The sequence below is a fragment of the Odocoileus virginianus genome, unplaced genomic scaffold, assembly GCF_023699985.2.
Source record: "Odocoileus virginianus isolate 20LAN1187 ecotype Illinois unplaced genomic scaffold, Ovbor_1.2 Unplaced_Contig_26, whole genome shotgun sequence".
Classification (NCBI taxonomy): Eukaryota; Metazoa; Chordata; class Mammalia; order Artiodactyla; family Cervidae; genus Odocoileus; species Odocoileus virginianus.
In genome coordinates, this window is record NW_027224343.1 from 771,800 (window position 1) to 792,250 (window position 20,451).

General features: G+C 45.5%; 1 protein-coding gene across 2 annotated transcripts in view; it reads right to left on the reverse strand.

The window, feature by feature from the left end:
• Positions 1-20,451, reverse strand: part of BCL2 (BCL2 apoptosis regulator) — a 192,428-nt gene that overhangs the window by 110,242 nt on the left and 61,735 nt on the right. The window contains exon 2 of one of the 2 annotated variants that reach the window (XM_070464493.1): positions 15,078-17,402. The exons of the other annotated variant lie outside the window; for it this stretch is intronic. Coding sequence (XP_070320594.1) covers positions 17,376-17,402 — 27 coding nt within the window. The 3' untranslated portion in view covers positions 15,078-17,375. Of the gene's footprint in view, positions 1-15,077; positions 17,403-20,451 lie in introns of those variants that run through there. 2 annotated transcript variants of the gene reach the window in all.

Here is a 20,451-nt window from a genome sequence, read left to right on the forward strand (position 1 = left end):
AAGGAGGCAGGAGAGCCTGTGTTGTTTCAGACGGCTTTGCTAGAAGACAGCACCCGTGTGTCTCTGCAGTCACTCTCTCTGTCTGCCGATAAAATGCCCTCTGGTGTGTTCTTACACCAGGGCTGGGGTTTCCTCTGAAGGCGGAGGGAGCGGAGGGGAGGCGGACGAGCAAGGTGAGCTTCCAGAACATGTATGGGTCTTCTGGTCCTTACCTGGGGACACCCCTGTCGATTGGTACCCCGGTAACTTGAAAAAAAAAAACGTAATCTGGGCTCCTTGGTAACGGGAAGGCAGAGCCCAGGAGGCGGGTGAGGGGGGTGTTAACTTCAGGAGTCCTCTGATTCAGAGGGAGCAAATGTGAAATATTTTGGCTTGGCGCTCCCAAAGATTAAAATGACCTGATGGGGTCCAGTATCACTTTCTTTCAGGACCTTTCTCACTGAACATACTTTATCAGTCAAAATATTATGATTTCAGTAGGTGAAATGCCCCAGGGTTGTGTTCTAACCTAAATAAGCTGCACTTGCTCTAGTGGCTTTATTGTTATGAATATAGAGAATGGGTGACCAGAATTTAACCAACATTTTTCATCCTTTGATGGCAGCGGAATGGAAGGATTCTCACTTGTTTCATTTTTAGATAAAGCTGAAATTCTGGGGTTCTTTAACCAAAATTAGTCACCTAGATTTTGAATACACAGCGTCAGAGGGCTTTCAACCCACACTAATTTAATAGACATTTGGGAAACAGAAATAGTGGGTGCTGTTGGTGATGTAGAAATCAAAAAGGGAACCTTGCCCTCAAGTAAGTCACAGGTGAAGAGGCAGACATTAATCCCACTGGAGGACCTCCTTGGTGGTGCAGTGGAGAGGAATACACCTGCCAAGTCAGGGGACACAGTTCTGATCCCTGGTCCCAGAAGATCCCACATGCCAAGAGGCAGCTAGGCCTGTGTGCCTGGAGCCCGCGCTCCCCAAGGGAAGCCACGCGCGGCAGGTAGAGTAGCCCCCACTCACCGAAACGAGAGAAAGCCTGCGTCCAGCGACGAACACCCAGCACAACCAAGCACAAATAAATAAAAATTAAAAAAAAACCCCAACTGGAGGATTCGGGAAGGCTTCCCACAAGGAATCTTCCAGGGTGAGGTGGCATCCGCCTGGAACCTTCAGCCATTCACACCTGTTGGCTCTGGCATTCTAACTCACTGAGTCATGCTTGGTCACGGCCGGGGGTCTACAACTGTACCTTGTTTTTAACCCGTCTCATATTTGAGGGGTCTTAAAGATCCAGACCTTTTAATATAAATTTCTTCAGGGAACAGGGGGAAAGGAAAATGCCCTCTGTCTTCCCACTCTGAAGAAGGAAGCCTTCCTTCCAGTCCTTAACATTTTTCTAGAAATACGATTATCCCCATAGTTCCAGAAGAAATACGCTTCTGGGTAAAGATATCTGGACACAAAGTACTATCCTAAATCATTTCCACCCTTTGGATACAGCGATTTATAAAGTTCCATGAAGGAAATGACTCTTTCTTCTCATGAAGTCCCGCAGGGAAATCAGAGGGAGCCACGGTTGTGAAAAGCTACCCTCCTCCTCCTCCCAATCCCTCCCTTCACTCGGGCTTGCTGTCTCTCGGCCACATGGCAATTGAGTTCTTTCTTGTCTTGCGCATGTGTTGCAGGAGATGGCAATTTGAGTTCAGACTTGTCTCTGTTACGTGCAAAGTTCCTGGATATTAAGGACTGTTTTCTTTAAAAAAAAAAAATTTTTCTCAAAACTAGTTTCTTTATTCCAAAAATATACAAGATTAACTTAAGTGGCTGATTTAAAAATATCAACCATTCTAATTTGCCATTTAATAGAAAAAAAATTATACTGTTATTTGAAGAGATGCAAAAAATTTATAAACTCTAACACCCTTTATTATAAAATCTCTTAGCCAACCAAGAGTAGGAGCGCACTGAATCTGATGAGCATTGCTCAGTTCCATTTCCTATGAGACTGGGAAAGAGACGAGACATGCCTGTTCTCCCCCACTGCCATTCAACAGTTTTTAAAAAATTCTATTCAAGTAGTTTATTTACAACCTCGTGTTAATTCCTGATATACAGCAATGTGTCAGTGTCACAGGTACGTAGACTCTTTTTCATGTTCTTTTCCATTACGGCTTATCCCTGGGTCGTGAATGTCGTCCTCTGGGCAGCACCGCGGGGCCGCGGTGTGTGTGTGACCTGTCTCCCCCAGTCTGTGTCTGCTCATCCCGTCCTCCCAGTCCTCCCCCCGCTTTCTCCATCTCTCCATTTCACACCGTGTCTTTAACAGAGTTGGTGTTTACTGAACAAATGAACAAGTGAATGAGTGGGTAAATAAATATCATAGAGATGTCTTTGATGAGTTGGAACACTTTCAGTAAAGATGTAGAGAGCAAATATTTTAAGGCATTTGTTCTCTATTATAACCACTCAACTGTGTTTTTATAGTGGGAAAGCATCCACAGACAATCTAGAAGCAGACGAGTATGGCTGTGTTCCAATAAAGCTTTATTCACAAAAACAAGTGGCCAGGTTTGACCCAGGTTTCTGACTCCCCATGCACAGTGCTTAGCTTTGGCATAGTAAAGAAAGTAGAGGCTATTAGTCACTCAGTTGTGTCTGACTCTGATTCCATGGACTGCAGCCCGCCAAGCTCCTCTGTCCATGGAATTCTCCAGGCAAAAATACTGGAGTGGGCTGCCATTTCCTCCTCCAGGGGATCTTCCCAACCCAGGGGTCAAACCCGGGTCTCCTCCTGCACTGCAGGCAGATTCTTTACCATCTAAGATAGGCCACCAGAGAAGCCCTGTCTTTGGCATACATCTTAGGATATTCTTTACATTTGCATAGGGCATCTGTATTTTTCAATAATTGTAGCGAATACAAACATTCAAGAGTTGTTTGGGAACTCCACATTAATGAATTCATTTAAAAAAAAAACAAAAGAAACAGGAAGTAAGAACTTAAAGTCACTTATTTTGTATATCGTATGCCTTTAAAAGGAACAATTCTTATTCCCCAAATGAGAGTAGTAGTTTCACCATTTACATCATCATTATTGAGTAAACTTGATATGAGACCTCCGAGTTATTGGGTGAAGGGTGTGATGCTGGAGCATGGTGAACTTGACACTTTCCTGGAAGAGGGAATAAATGCACCACCACCCCCCAACCCGCCTTTCCTGTTCTCCACCAGATGGTCTCGTCTCTGATTTTACAGCTAAAATTCTTCCCGAGGTTATTAATGCAGAGGATACTCCTTTCTCTTGATGACCCTCTGGAAAACATCCAGCTACAAAGAGCACAACAGAATCCGAAAAGCTCAGGGAACACACAGAAAAGTAAGAAGCAGCCTCGAGAAGGTGATGAAAGCAAGACGCCCCAGCCTGCCGCCCTGGCCTGACTCGAGAGCGCCCTCCCTGCATCCTCACTCTCCACCTCACTAGCAGCCACCTTCTGTGTGTATTTACAGTTTAAAAAAAAAAAGATTTGGATTTAAATTATGGTATAAACTCATAGGGTGCCAAGTCCTAAGGTCAACTGCTTGGCTTGGAAAAAGTCAACCTGGGCTTTTCGAGGTATGCAGAAACCCACAGCAAACCACGTCCACGTGAGCATGACTGACGATCTGCGAGACGGGCTATTCTAAGGTGAGGATCTTCAAACTGGCCCCATCATCGCCAGGGTGTCACGTACAGGTCTAGAGATTTCTTGGAAGAAAGAAAAAAAATGAAGCATCTCCTCAACACCCAGATCAAACAATTAGAAGGACTCTGTGCCTTAAGAAGGGACGTCCCTGGTGGTTCAGACTGTAAAGCATCTGCTTGCAATTCGAGTTCAATCCTTGGGTTGGGAAGATCCCCTGGAGAAGGCAATGGCACCCCACTCCAGTACTCCTGCCTGGAGAATCCCATGGACGGAGGAGCCTGGTGGGCTACAGTCCACGGGGTCGCAGAGTCGGACACGACTGAGTGACTTCACTGTGCCTTAGGAAAATGGGAAACCGTGAGTTGCAAACGGAAGGTACCATTGGGAGGCTGAAAATACTGAATTCAGCAATGTATTCAACCTATGTGACTTGAAGCGAATTATCTCATGTTATTGTAGTCTGTCCTAACTTTAACACAGGGCTAGGACATCCATATGATAGAGGAGAAGTCTGGAAAACAGACCATACTGTATCTGGCCCAATTTATTTCAGCAAATCTTGAGAGTCTACTATGTGCTTGCATTAGAGTGGAGAATAAATAGGCCACAGGTGCTGAGCACAGGGGGCAGGTGATCACCGCTTACAGCCACTCGGCAACACTGCAGAGGCACCATCCCCATCATCAGTCGCTCCCACCACAGAAGCCGTCGCCCCCCGCGCCCACCGGCTGCCAAACACGAAGCCCACGGTCACCGTCATGCAGGACAGAGCTCGAGAGAGCAGCATCCCGTTATGTGAAGGGGTGTTATTTATACAAACATAACTCCTATTTGATAAAACTCCCAATTGCTTAAAACCTATGTGGCCAAGGCACATAGGAATCTCATTGCAATTTTGGTCGGGACCAAGATGTATAAAAATAAAGACAAGTTAACAGGACTTCCTTGGTGGTTCAGTGGTTTAAGACTTGGTCTCTCAGCACAGAGGTGCAAGTTTATCCCTGGCTGGGGAGCCTTGCAGCCAGAAAAACTAAAACATAAAACAGAAATACTGTAAAAATTCAATAAAGACCTTAAAAATGGTCCACATAAAAACATCTTAAAAACAAGAAAAAGAAACCATATACTAGAGGAAAGGACCCCTCCCCCTGCAAAAAAGGATGAGCTAATAAGAGATGAAATGTGAGCTAGACAGTCAGAGGCAAGGGTAAAATGAGGGTGTGCTGTGAAATTCCCAAAAGTGCTGTTGACGATAATTGAGGACCACCTCTTCCATCTCGGTTGTGATGACCTTCTGGGTTCGGATTGGGTGGTTGATATTCTTCAAGGAAATAATCTCAGAGCATGAAGTGTTCACACCAGCAGCTGCTGTGCCAAGGGGGTTGGGGGAAGGTGACGGGCCAGCAGGCAGCCCTGGAGTCCTGAGCCCCTCTGGCTTCCACCCAGGGAGATGGGGGACAAGCAGGGCCACGGGGAGATCTCCGTTTCCCTTTTTTTTTTTTTAAGATTTTCTGAATTTGTTACAATATTGTTTCTATTTTATGTTTTGGTTTTTTGGCTGGGAGACATGTGAGATCTTAGTTCCTCAACCAGGGATCAAGCCTGCACGGGCTGGTTTGGAAGGCGGAGTCTCAACCCCTGGGCTGCCAGGGGAGTCTATTTCCTTTAAACCAGCTCCTTTACGAGACACAAACAAGTAACATGCATGAGAGAAAAATAATACTTAGCTCAGGCATTTATTTGCAGTTCAATCTAGCATCAAGAGATACTCTTAATCTCTTCCGAGGCTTCCTGAGAACTTATCTGCTCGTCTCTTCTGGTCCCCAGCTTCTTTAACACTGACCACTTCTACCTGAAATACAAACCCTTAGTGGAATCCATCTGGAGATCCCCAGAGGTTTTGTTTAGCAAAGTAAACGGGCTCCTCAGATTAGTGTGTTTAGAACAATCCAGGTAACACGTCTTTTTGGGTCAATCATTCCAAAGCTAGCTTCCAAGAAGTGCTACTCCAGCCTCGAGAAGCAGGCCCACATGAGTTACTTCATCAGAACCCTGGCAGCTCTCTGGGTAGAGCAGACAGGAAATCTTGAGGAGAAAAAGAACCTTTCAGAGCCTGCTCTGGGCCCCCTCGCATTCCTTTTTTAAACATCACAAGATTGATCCTAGGCCACAGATGCAGCATTTGGACATCAGATGCAGGCAGATGTTTTCCCTTAAATCCATTGTCTCTCCCTCAATCTGTTTATTGCTATTTCTCTCTCGGCCTGCACCTCAAGCTCTTGCTAACTGCACGTCCACACACAAAGAGGCATGTTTCTAGCATTTCTTCTCTTTTCTGTAAGGATGCATCCACTCAGGAGGTAACCCATTTACTCGTCACCAGTGTGTGTGCTTCCTTAGCCATCTTCCAGAACTACCACAGTAGATGTCCCTCAGGATTTAGTCTTCCCTGGCGGCTCAGATGGTAAAGAATCCGCCTGCAACGCAGGAGACTGGGTTGATCCCTGGGTCGGGAAGATCCCCTGGAGAAGGGCATGGCAACCCACTCCAGTATTCTTGCCTGGAGAATCCCATGGACAGAGGAGCCTGGCGGGCTGCAGTCCACAAGGGGTCACAAAGAGTCGGACACGACTGAGCAACTAATACACACACACACAAGATTAAGTCCCCAAAGTTAAGTGGGGACTTAACTTTGAAAGGCTTAACTAAGAAAGGCTTTTCTTCTTGCAAGTGAGCTATGGAGGTCACATGAGCTGCTGTCAGCCTCTTAAATCAACTGATATCAACTGACAGGCTTCCTGGATGAGGTCAGGGCTATTTATTCAAATCTTTTTTCTTCTGGGCTTATCAGTGTTCTTCCTACAAGTCAGACCAAGGATCTCCATCTGTAAGTCAGTTATGCAGATCCCATGGCAGTCAAACCAAGCGATAGGTTTCAGAGATGTATCCAACCTCTCTCAGTGCAGACTCATTCAGAATATGATCCAGACAAGAAACAGGGTAACATCTGCTGCTATTTCTCATACCCAGAAGTGCCATGAGATAAGGGAGTTTCTTGAAGGTGATGGAATAGTTCTGTATACTGATCACGGGGGTAGCTCTAGGATCCCAGACATGGGCTAAAGTACATCTAAAAACTGCTGAAATCTGAATGAGGTCTGGAGATTACACTAATGTCAATTTCCTGGTGTCGCTACCATATACACTATGAACATTGGACTAGATGCTACACTTGCATCATGCTCTGGCAAGGCTGCCATCGGGGGATGCAAGGTGAAGGGCACCTGGGCCCTGTCTGCGCTACTCTGCAGCTTTTTGCATGTATACTTCCTGCAAGACAAAAGTTTCAAAAGTGACATGAGGTTCATGTGTCTTTTTCAATTATGGTTTTCTCAGGGTATTTGCCCAGTAGTGGGATTGCTGGGTCATATGGTGGTTTTATTCCTAGTTTTTAAGGAACCTCCATGCTGTTCTCCATAGTGGCTGTATCAATTTACATTCCCACCAACAGTGCAAGAGGGTTCCCTTCTCTCCACACCCTCTCCAGCATTTGTTGTTTGTAGATTTTGGTGGGAGGTGGAGAGGAGGTTCAGGAGGGAGGGGACATATGTGTACTTGTGGCTGATTCAATTGTTGTATGGCAGAAGCCAATACAATACTGTAAAGCAATTATTCTCCAATTAAAAATTTTTTTTAAAAAGCCATGAGAAAAAGTTCCTGTTTTGTCTAGCAGCAGCTTGCCCAACTTTGCCTAATTGTATTTGAAGTCCTAGGCTGCTTCTTTTTCTCATCATCTACACTAGTCTGCCCCTCCCCATTTATAGGGCATTAATGTTTTTGGTGTCTACCAAATCCTAACTTTTTACTAAGGTATCATCTGTATCTCTGCCTTCATGCAGGACCTCCATGAGAGGCCAGTGGCTTCTGTTCACCAGTGAATCCCAACATCGAGGATAGTGCCGTCATTATTTGTCAGCTGCATGTCTGAAGAGTGGATGAAACACCTCCAAAGCAATGGCCCATTCTTAGACTGCTGCAATTCTCAAATCCACAGGTCACTATAAAATAACGCAGAAATCATTCGGGCTGATTTATGGATGTCAAGATCATTTTGTTTGGCTAAAAGAATAAACATATAAAAAATTTGAGTGATGTTTTCAACGTGAGCAGCTGAGTTCAAGAGCCATGGGGATCCCAAAGAAAAGGTACTACTTCCAGTTGAATTTTCTGTCTGAGGCCGAACGAGACCAGTAGTTGGTAAATAGATGAGGAGATAGGAACAAACATGTATCTAAACACACACACACATTTTCTCATCTTCAAAGATGCGATGGGATCTTGGTACTTCTTTTACCTGTAGTAAATAGGGAGCGCAGGGCAAAGGGCAGAAAAGCACCAGTGAGACAGGTGTGTGTTGTGGCGGGGGCGGAGGGGGGGCGGCAGGATGAAGGGAAAAGAACCCCTGTGAGATGCTGAGAAACACATGAGACACAAGAGTAGGGAGAGGCTTGGGGGGGAGGGCCGCCCAACTGAACCCCAGTGACCAGTCCAGAGCTGTCCTCCTGAAACACGTCACATGCCCAAGATGCCAGGGTTAAACTCTTAAAGAGTTGTGTTTTTAGATACAGTGAAAGGTTTTATTATAAATAAGTGAGAAACCTTACATGTATCTGCTTTGGTGAGAAAAAAAAAAACTCCCCCCAAAAGACCCCTTAAAATCGTGGGAATAAGGAGGCCACTGACCCCTTCGCTTGAAAAGTCTCCTTGAAGCCAAGAGCCTGAAGTCTGTGTTTCGATACCAAAGCCAGCCTGTGCCGACTCCCCTTCATTTCACGCTTCTCTTAAAAGAAAACAGGCCGGACTGTTTCAGTAAATAACAAAAGGTCAAGAGAAATGCTACTCGCAACATGAGCAAAATAACGGTGCAACCTGCCAAAATGTTTCCTAAGGCCTGACCGGCAGAACAATCCAGTGGTGAAACAGTCCACAGATCTGACTGTGAGAGCAAAGATCCGTCCCAGTAAAACCTGCCAGGAGGCCCTAGTTCATGTTTCATCCATAAGAAAAAACGAAAACAAAAAAACACAGAGATGATGCCATCAGGTTCGAGCAACATCTAAAGACCACATCTCGTGTGAAGCAGTCGATTGCCTATGCTGTGGTGCCTCTCCTCTGCTTGGATTACGGTCTGACGTGAGAGCCAGTGTCAATGTGATGGTGAAAACACCCACCAGTGGCCTCTGTGTCCACGAAGTCCGTGTCTGTGCTTCCACCAACTGCAGATGGAAAACAGTCAGGAAAAAACATTCTAGAAAGTTCCAAAAGGCAAAACTTGAATGTGCCGCAGGCTGGCAACTATTTACACAGCATTTACACCTGTTTACACAGCAACACACCGCACTAGGCAATGTAAGTAGTTGAGGGGATTTAAGTATTCCGGAGTCCGTGCTCCTGCTCAGTCATCTTTTTGTGACCCTGTGGACTGGCGCCCACCAGCTGCCCTGTCCATGGGGCTCTCCAGCGAAGAATCCTGGAGTGGGCTGCCCTCTCCTCTTTCAGGGGATCTTCCCGGCCAAGGGACAGAACCCACATCTCCCGTATCTCCTGTGTCTCCCGCATTGCAGGCGGTTTCTCTACCTGCTGAGCCATTCAGGAAGATGGCGCAGCTTATATACAAACACTAGGCCACTTTATACAGCTGACTTGGGTATCCTCAAGTGTTGGGTTCCAGAGCGAGGCGGGGGTGATCTCAGAACTGAGCTGAGAACTAAAGCTCAGGTTTGTAAAACCTCCTGAATGAAACTTCCAACTGGACTGACTATTTATGGAGGGCACTGAATGCTCATTCTCTCCTTGGAATCTCACTAATATGAACAGAATTTTAAAATACCAACGTTACAAGAACTTTAGAGAGGGAGAAATAAACACAAGGCATAAACCAGGACTGTTCACCCTCAAGATGTGACCTCACTGACTCTGAATCAGTAACCTTCCAGGACCCTGTCTGCCAACCGACTCCTGCCCTGAGCCAGGTCACCAACTTCACACCTGGAGTCCACTCACCAGGCTCATTGCAGTGACTGGATCTTACCCATGTCTAGCCTCTGCAGGGTCTTGCAAGCGATCAACACTTGGTGTATTCATGGGTTGAATCAATGGCACCCGTGTTCTACCACATTCCTGGTTTAAAACCATAGAGCAGTGTTTTGCAAAATACATCCCATGAAATACTAGTCTGGCAAGATGTTACCTGAGTGCAAAATAACTCTGATTCCATGGTGAAATGCGTTTTGAAAGGCTTCAGACAGTGAGTCCACTCCCTCATTTTGCAATCAGAAAGTATTTGAGGATCTGAAAGATGCTGAGAAGTCCCACAGGAAAGAAGGGCTTCCCAGGTGGCATTCGTGGTAAAGAACCCACCAGCCAATGCAGGAGACGTAGGAGATGCAGGAGATGTGGGTTCGATCCCTGCGTCAGGAAGACTCTCTGGAGAAGGGAATGGCACCCACTCCAGTGTTCTTGCCTGGAGAATCCCATGGACGGAGGAGCCTGGTGGGCAGCAGTCCACGGGGCTGCCAGGAGTCGGACACGACTGAGCGACCTAGCACTCATGCACGGGAAAGAAGCCTGCTTGAGTCAGAATCTCCCGTGTGGTCTTCAGAAACCTGTTTTCAACTCATACCTGTTACCATCTTGAGGAACTAAGCATTTTGTGGAGGACATACGGAGGAACTTGACTTTAGAGCACTTTCTTTTTTTTTTTTTAAGAGCAATTTCTGATTCACGTCTCATCACATCCAGTCTGTCCTTAAGTCCTTCAAGATACGTTATTGTGGTCGATTCTGCCCATGTAACACAGTCTGTGAGTTTCCTGTTCTTTAACCTATTGCTTCGTAACATACTCAACAAACAGAAGGTCAGATATGGAAGTGCTCTTAGAAAGAAACACAAAGTAAAGGTCAAGCCCTGAATTTAACAGGGTTGTTAACCAAGGACCCCATGGTGACGGGAACAGCCTAGGACTTTTGTTGTTCAGCCATTCAGTCGTGTCAACTCTTTGTGACCCCATGGACTGCAGCACGCCAGGCCTCCCCATCCATCACCAACTCCTGGAGTTTACTCAAACTCATGTCCATTGAGTCGGTGATGCCATCCAACCATCTCATCCTTTGTTGTCCCCTTCTCCTCCCGCCTTCAATCTTTCCCAGCATCAGGGTCTTTTCTAATGAGGTGGCTCTTCAAATCAGGTGGCCAAAGTACTGGATGACAGGATACAACACGGGTCGGCTCCCTGAAGGCAGGGGTGGCTTCGGGCAGCTCTGCTCTGCTGAAGGCAGGGCTTGTGCAGGGGAGGCCCTCCTGGGAGAGAGAGTATGATGGGAAATCCCGGAGAGCCCCCCAACTCCAGGTGCGTGCATCCCCACCCTCCCACCTGACCCCATCATCTCCCGTCGCGGAGTTTCCTCCACTCCTGGGTCAGGCAGCTGGAAAGACACGGCAGCTCAGGGCCACACAGTGAGCAAGAAACCGTGTCAGGGTCTGAGCCAAGAACAGTCTGATTTCAAAACACGTCCTGCTGCTAGTGTATCACACTCCCTCCACAAAGAGGCCCTCAAGAAAAGCATGTGGAATTACATATGAAACCAGGAATTTGCATATCTGAAATTAGTGGCAGAGACGCTGGCCAGTGCTGCAAGGAAGGAAGAACACAGAGAGAGCCTTTGTTCCATCAAAATACTCTCTCACGTGTGAACGTGGAGCAGAGAGTGGACCTCCGAATTCCCTCTTAACGAAATGAAATTTGTCTTAATTAATCAAAATGGAACCATGTGAATCAAATGTAGTGCCTACGTGTTCAGTTGTGTCCGACTCTTTGTGACCTTATGGACTGTAGCCTGCCAGGCTCCTCTCTCCATGGGATTCTCCAGGCAAGAATACTGGAGTGGGTTGCCATGCCCTCCTCCAGGGGATCTTCCTGACCCAGGGATCAAACTGGCATCTCTTGGGTTTCCTGCACTGGCAGATGGAATCTTTACCACTGTGTCACCTTGGAAGCCAAGTGAATCAAATAATGAGAATTCAATTCTGCTACTACTGAACATCACACATAATATATGTGCAAAGCTCTGCATGCCCATCAATGTGAGATGTTACTGGCTTCTTTCATTACATGTTGATCACTTTGGTCGTGAAGTCAGTGAGGGCCACAAGAACAGGTACTAAGATGATGACGACAGTGGTGGGAGCATGTTTTCATTTTATATCAAAAACATGCACTTTTCAAAACTCCTATAGTTCTAATGAAGAAAGAACTATTTCAGATGCAAGCAACTGATTAATTACAAGTGTACGTTTTTACATACATTCAGATGCAAGCAACTGATTAATTACAAGTGTACGTTTTCACATTCATCTCTCAGTAATCTAAATTTAAAAATTCAAAAGCTCCTTTATTTGCATTTTTGAGTTATTTTGAACACTAAGTAATTTTTCCATATACTAGTGGAAGTACTGTCTTTAGGAGAGTTTCTGAAGCAACATGTGGTCCAAGTATTAAGGCTGACAACAATAAACCAACAACAAGTAATAATGGTCACAAGTCTATGAATAATCAAATTAAACAAAATACGGGCCTGGGAAGATTTATAGTGCTCTTTATAATAATCACTGTGCAACTCAGCTTATGTATAACATGGAGTTTCAATACTGGTAGAAGGGGAAATTTTTAATTTTAGTACATAAAAGTCAACCATCACTGTGTAATATTAAGAAAAAGAATGACCAAGGAGGGTATTTTATACTCGAATGTCAAGATGAATTTTTTAGTCAGTGTCAAATAGTGCACTCATTAAGTTTGCCATTTGGAAATTTTTAAAAAATACAAAAATGAGTTACAAGGGTAAATTTATACCTCTACTAATATTTTACCCTTCAAATATAAAAAATGCTATTTTTTCTTGGAGCTCAAAAAAGTTATCTGTGAGTTCTTCATTCACTAGATTATTATTAGATTATTAATGTTGTTATTCTGCGCTAAGTTGTGTTCGATTCTTTGCGACCCCATGGACTGCAGCATGCCAGGTTTCCCTGTCCTTCACTGTCTTCCTGGAGTTTGCTCAAACTCATGTCCATTGAGTCGGTGATGCCATCCAACCATTTCATCCTCTGTCATCCCCTTCTCCTCCTGCCCTCAATCTTTCACAGCATCAGGGTCTTTTTTTTTTTTTTTTCATCAGGGTCTTTTTTAATGAGTCATCTCTTCGCATCAGGTAGCCAAGTATTAGAGTTTCAGCTTCAACATCAGTCCTTCCGATGAACATTCAGGACTGATTTCCTTTAGGATGGACTGGTTGGATCTCCTTGCAGTCCAAGGGACTCTCAAGAGTCTTCTCCAACACCACAGTTCAAAAGCATCAATTCTTCAGCGCTCAGCTTTCTTTATGGTCCAACTCTTACATCCATACATGACTACTGGGAAAACCATAGCTTTGACTAGACGGACCTTTGTTGGCAAAGTAATGTCTCTGCTTTTTAATATGCTGTCTAGGTTGGTCATAACTTTTCTTCCAAGGAGCAAGCGTCTTTTAATTTCATGGCTGCAATCACCATCTGCATGATTTTGGAGCTGAAGAAAATAAAATCTGTCACTGTTTCCACTTTTCCCCCCATCTATTTGCCATGAAATGATGGGACCAGATGCCATGATCTTAGTTTTTTGAATGTTGAGTTTTAAGCCAGCTTTTTCACTCTCCTCTTTCACCTTCATCAAGAGGCTCTTTAGTTCCTCTTTGCTTTCTGCCATTAGAGTGGTATCATCTGCATATCTGAGGTTATTGATATTTCTCTCTGAAATCTTGATTCCAACTTGGGATTCATCCGGCCCATCATTTTGAATTATCTACTCTGAATATAAGTTAAATAAGCAGGGTGACAACATAAAGCCTTGACGAACTCCTTCCACAACTTTGAATCAGTCCATTGTTCCATGTCTGGTTCTAACTGTTGCTTCTTGACCTGCATACAGGTTTCTCAGGAGACAAGTAAGGTGGTCTGGTATTCCCATCTCTTTAAGAATTTTCCACAGTTTGTTGTGATCCACACAAAGGCTTTAGTGTAGTCAATGAAGCAGAAGTAGATGTTTTTCTGGAATTCTCTTGCTTTCTCTATGATCCAGTGGATGTTGGCAATTTGATCTCTGGTACCTCTGCCTTTTCTAAACCCATCTTGTATTAATACATCTGGAAGTTCTCGGTTCACGTACTGCTGAAGACTAGCTTGAAGGATTTTGAGCATTACCTTGCTAGCATGTGAAATAAGTGCAATTGTGTAGTAGTGTGAACATTCTTTGGCATTGCCCTTCTTTGGGATCAGAATGAAAACTGACCTTTTCCAGTCCTGTGACCATGATGAGTTTTCCAAATTTGCTGGCATATTGAATGCAGCACTTTAACAGCATCATCTTTTAGGATTTGAAATAGCTCAGCTGGAATTCTATCACCTCCACTAGTTTTGTTCATAGTAATGCTTCCTAAGGTCCACTTGACTTCACACTCCAGGATGTCTGGCTCTAGGTGAGTGACCACACCCCCGTGGTCACTGTGTAGGTCTGGCATGGAGAAGACAGGCCTAAGAAATCTACTAGATCTAGAAGAGAAGAGGTATAGCAGGCAGAAATTAAGCAGAAAGCAGAGACTTCCCTGGTGGTGCAGTAGATTAAGACTCTGAACTCCTAATGCAAGGGGCTGAGGTTTGGTCCCCGGTCAGGGAACTAGGCCCCACATGCTCCAACTGAGACCCAGTGTCGCCAAATAAAAAAAATTTTTTTCAAAAAATTTTGAAAATTCTTTCCTCCTTAAAAAGGAAGGAAGCAGAATAGGCAAAATAAATAGCTTCCTATCATCTGCTATTTCAGATCTGTCCTCTTTATGTGAATGCATAGACAACAGTTTGTTGTGTTAGTCACTCAGTTGTGTCCAACTCTTTGCGACACCATAGACTGTAGCCCTCCATGCTCCTTCATCCACGGGAGTCTCCAGGCAAGAGCACTGGAGTGGGCTGCCGTTTCCTCCTCCAGGGGATCTTCCCAACCCAGGGATGGAACCCGCGTCTCCTGCTTGGCAGGACGATTCTTTACCACTGAGCCACCAGGGAAGCCCCAATTCTATGAATAAAAGCATATTTTAATGGCAAATAGAATCATCCCTGAGAGGAACACAGGTCCTTCTCTGCCTGTACTGTCCATCGTGATGGTAACAACAGCCGCCACTGATACGGCGTTAGGGCAGGCCGGGCAGCGTTCTAAGCTCTTGACTCCTATTAACTCACAGCACGCAGTGAGCAAGGTGTCGTTATGATAACTGGCACTTTTCAGATGAGGAAAAGGAAACATCGAGAGCTGAGGCCTGAATCCAGGCAGGCTGTCATGGGTCCTATGCTGCTAAGTCCTGACCCCGCTGTGGAGCTCAAGCTGGGTTTCCCATTCTGACCCACTCGCGTGAGAAGTACCTCGAGAGCAGCTAACGTCACTTCCCATGTAGAGACATACACCCGAGAAAGGGTTAAAGCTCTCTGTGATCCTACCACGACATCGCGTAACTGGGTCAGCCCAATCTCTGGCAATGGAGGTTTCTAAGTGCTGTCTCCAAACATCAGTGACCGGGGCAGACACGTCCCTAAGAACACCAGGCGTTTACAGCAGAAATCTGGGGTGGAAGTGACTTGAGGGGCACATCAGAGACTTCTATGATTACAACAAGCTGATGATTTCTTTGACATCCTGGATGTGAAGAATTGAAGACTTTAATTGCCAGAGTTAAAGACTTGTCTGTTTTTTTAGGAAAATGAGATTTTTATCTGGGATTCCCCAGTATATTAGAAAGATGATTCTTGGTATAATTGTGGGCAAGAAGGAAATAATATACATATTTGTGGCTATGAGTAGCTAACCAGAAAAAAAAAAAAGAAAGAAAGAAAGAAAGCAACTGTCTGGACTTGCACAGTTCCAAAAACTACTGAATGTTTTCTTTTTTTTCCCCCACCCTACGAGGCATTTCTCTCTTTTCAAGGAGGATTCATTTCCCACCTGCGTCTTTTACATTTCTGAAATACATATAAAGTTAGTGTTTATCTTTCACTCATTAAAAGCTTATCTAAGTTATTCTGACTTTGGGTTTTTACTTTCAGGAGTCACAATCTGTTTGGCCAGCTTCTGTGTGAGAGAAAGCTTCCTTTTATGTGCAGCAAAGTCTCTCCTGTTTAGAATGTTTGCTTGGGAGATAAAGTGATACTTCGTGGGTTTTCTCCTTTATCGTGACTCCCATGTGCAACACAGCTGGACAAAATGAAAACGCTCTTGAGCTGAATCCCTCTTTCTCGGGTAAGCACATCTCATAATTGGGACCAGGGTCACCAATGCAAGCCTTCTTAAAAATAGTCCAATACTATGTAAAACTTCTCAATGTCTATATTGTAAGTTAATACATACATTCCAAATATGGGTTCCAGAAAAGATGCAATATGAGGTGTTTCAATACTTTGGCCACCTGATACAAAGAGCCGATTCACTGGAAAAAAATCCTGATGCTGGGAAAGATTGAAGGCCAGGAGGAGAAGGGGACGACAGAGGATGAGATGGCTGGATGGCATCACCAACTCAACAGACATGAGTTTGAGTAAACTCCAGGAGTTGGTGATGGACAGGGAGGCCTGGCGTGCTACGGCTGATGGGGTCGCAAAGAGTCGGACACGACTGAGCAACTGAATAACAACAAACCTTTGAAATGCACTTTTCTCCTCCTTCACACTAAAAATTTGATTCCAGTGCAGATCTATCTTTAGGTAGATCACCACAGGCATCATCCTGGCAGCACACCTGAAACATATTCCCTGGATTTCAGCAAAAGCCATGGGATGGAAATGAAAGAATGACAGCAAGGGATGAGGTCTTCTGAGGGTCCGCGTGGATCTTGGGCAGAGAGGAGACACAGAGGGGCAGACCGTGATGCGGCCAGGCTCGTCCTGCTGGAGTGGGACCCGTCCTCGGGGGGCCTGCTGCTGGGTGGGCCGCCTCTCGGGGAGCGTTTGCAGTGATCAGAGCACACCCTGCGGGAAGGGCCGGTCTCATCCTCTGCCTTCATCATTTTCATCGTTCACGTCATTTTCGCATTTGACTGAGCGCACAGCTAAGGTCCTAAAGGGCCAAGTGCCACAGGGCTAGAGAAGGGCAAGGCCAGCCCGTCACCGTCTCCAGTTCCAAAATTACAGCCGGACCTTTCCTGTAGGGTCCGGTGCTGGTCAGCAATGAAATGGGGTGGTGAAGAGGCCTGCTAAACCCAGACTGCCACTTCCAATAAACAGATTTAAGGGTACTGTGGGTCTAGAGCTCCTCCCTTGACGGGGGCTGGGTGCCCTCAGGAGCATGAAAGCCGTCTCTTCCTCCATTTCTCCAAGCACTGAGACGTCCAGGGACACGACTCTGTCCTTCCAACTGGTGATACCATGCTTGGTTCATTTATTCAACTGTCTGTCATTCAATTCTTCAAAAACCAAACTGGCCTAACGTGCATCCTGCAAGTCACGAGTATGGACTCTGAGCAATGCCACTTGCCAGCCGAGAGAGGGGGCGCAGGCTTGGGAGACTGGGTGACTGCTTGCACTCTGCCCTGGGATTGCTGAATGAACTGGGGCTACGCATGCCTCAACCTTGGTCCCCCGTGGATTTCACCTGTGCGAAAAACATGGCAAAATGCTGTCTAACTGCTTCTCAGGCATGATGTGAAGATCACCAATTCAGTGTTCTAAACCACATGGTCCCGGGGCAGTGTAGTGTGCTATTTATACTTTTCCTTCACTTGTGATTGTCGTGGAATTAATTTGGGACATGTTCCCAAATAAGATCATGTTCATGTTCATAAAAACATGAACGTTCTAGAAACTAAATTCAATTACACATGGCAAGGGAACATACTAAAAGCACAAAATGATGATATTCCCATACATAAGTGCTTCCCTCATAACTCAGTTGGTAAAGAATCTGCTTGCAATGCAGAAGACCCCAGTTTGATTCTTGGGTCGTGAAGATCCCCTGGAGAAGGGAGAGGCTAACTACTCCGGTATCCTTGGGCTTCCCTTGTGGCTCAGCTGGTGAAGAATCCGCCTGCAATGCGGGAGACCTGGGTTCGACCCCTGGGTTGGGAAGATCCCCTGGAGAAGAGAAAGGCTACCCACTCCAGTATTCTGGCCTGGAGAATTCCAAGGACTATATAGTCCATGGGATTGCAAAGAGTCGGACACGACTGAGCAACTTTCACTCACTCTGCCATACACAAGTGCTTCAAGGAGACAAGGAACTCAAGCAGAAGGTTAATTAATCAAACTTATTTAATGGGACAAGCAGTCAGTAATCTCATTGTTTAAGATTGTGTTTAGTTTAAAAATTCTATCAAAATGCTGTCATTGGCTAACCATCAAGTACTTAAGTTTGCCAGTTCTAGAACCTTAAGTCCAAAATGACTCTGGGAGAATACAGATGGTAAAACACTGCCTTGTGACCACTTAATGGAAAAAGAAATGAAGACCGAGTTAGAGGGTGACTCACCCCAGGGCTACAGACAAGGGCTAGATTTGCATGTGTAGACTTGCACCCCTTCACCTGTTGGCTCGCATGCTCATCACGCTTCTTATGGGCTGTTCGGGGGGCTGGACTCGTGTACACAGTTAGGGATTAGAGGGTCTGTTTCTAGACTGGGGTCACAAAACAGGGAACTCAACCTTCTCACCCCATATGGAGCCTGTCCCCAGTCTTGAGTGTCTTTCATAGCAGGTGCTAAAGAGCCAACCTAACCAGCCAGGAAGAGGTGGAGAAATGAACCGCTATGTTCAAACATCCATTAAAACCAAACACAGGTCCACGAAACAAGGCTGATCCGGGACACCCTCCATCCAGTTCAGTTTTACCAGTCCACACAAAATGGGGAAAATGGGGAAAGTAGTGATTTTTTAAGTTAGATTCATTTCATTTAAAATCATGCCATTTAGGACTTCCCTGGTGGTCCAGTGGCTGAGATTCCATTTCTCCCAATGCAGGGCGCCCACCCAGGTTCGAGCCCTCATCAGGGGACTAGATTTCATGTGTTGCAACCAAGACCCATTGCAGCCAAATAAATATTAAAAAAGCAAAATAGTTCAATTTATCCTAAGATTATGTCCTTTCTATTTTTGGTGTTAAACAGACTTTATTTTATCAGTGAGCATAAACAGTAGCTGATTTTTTAATATCCCAACTTGGCAAAATAAGAAGTCAGCAGCTCTATATTGGTCCTTAAATAAAAAAGGTAAAATAAAAAGACTTTTGAAATCCACAAGTTTGGCTGGCTCTGCTACTAGAAACTCCTCAAGAGTAGAGACCCATAAAGAGTGGGTATTATTTTACACGATCAAATATTTCCTAATAAGACACAAAGCTTCATTTCAACCTGTAATGCAAAAGAATTTTAAGCTGTACTAATAAATGGAGTTTACAACTAAACTGGAAAAGTATGCTGCCGTCTAAAATGAAATGAAATATAAATTCTAAAGCATTGTAAACTTACTCTTATAGTCCCATTCTTCCAAAGGTAGAAAGCATTTTAATTATGGCTTTCTGATGCTAACTGCTTTTATGGTTAGGTTGGTGCTAGTGAACCACTGTATGGAAGCTTTAGACAAACATCAATTCTGCATCTGTGGACAGATGGCAAAGGATTTAACCATCCAGCCAGCCACAAAGAACCCAGGAGTTACCAGTCTTGGCACCAGCTGACAAGAGGTTGGGAGGTGGGAGGGGGAGGGGAGTCAGGAGAGATAGTGTCCCCACTTTTTAATGGATAATTAAGTGATAATCTCTATGATTAATGGAAAAAGAAATGAAGTTTCAAGAATGTGTTTGAAATGTAAGCAACACCCTTGGGGGTGAGGGGCTGGGAAGGGTGACATCACCGTGGAGGGCAGAGACTCGGGTGAGAAATGGGGCTGAGTAAGGTGTGAGGTCAACAAGAGCAAATGCTTACAAACTGAGAGTTTGCTTTAGGGCCTGAATCATGCCCCCTTTTCTTCATTAAAGGCTTTTATTCTGTGCAGGAGCACAGCTGATTAACAATGCTGTGATAGATTCAGGCGGGCAGCAAAGGCTCTCGGCCATACATGTACCTGTGTCCCTCCTGCCCCAGACTCCCCTCCCATCCAGGCTGCCACGGGCCATTGAGCAGGGTTCCCTGTGCCCGCAGCGGGGCCTTGGCTATCCGTTCTAAGCACAGCCGTGTGTGCGTGTCCATCCTAAACCCCTTCACGCCCCCTCCGCCGCCCCACCCCCGGCAACCACAAGCTCACTCTGGAAGTCAGCTTCTGTTTCCTGAACAAGTTCACCTGCGTCATGTCTTTTTAGATTCGGCATATAAAGGACATCATACCATATTTCCCCTTCTCTGTCTGACTTAGGGTCTCAAATAGTGTCCCATTTGGATCCATTCCAGTCTTAACTCTGCTACCTGCCAGCGTGACCTGTTTTGGAAACGGGACCTTTGCAGACGTAAGCGTGTCCTCTAACCCAGTGACTGGTGTCCTCACAAGAAGCAGGAAGCAGCACGTGACGACAGACACCGGGAGGGCACACGCGGCCACAGAGGTGGCCGGAGGAGACGCAGCGGCCAACAGGACAGGCCAGGGCGGCCACCGCAGCCGGGGGGCCAGGAGGGAGCACGGCTCCGCGACACCGCGACGCTGCTCTCCGGCCTCCG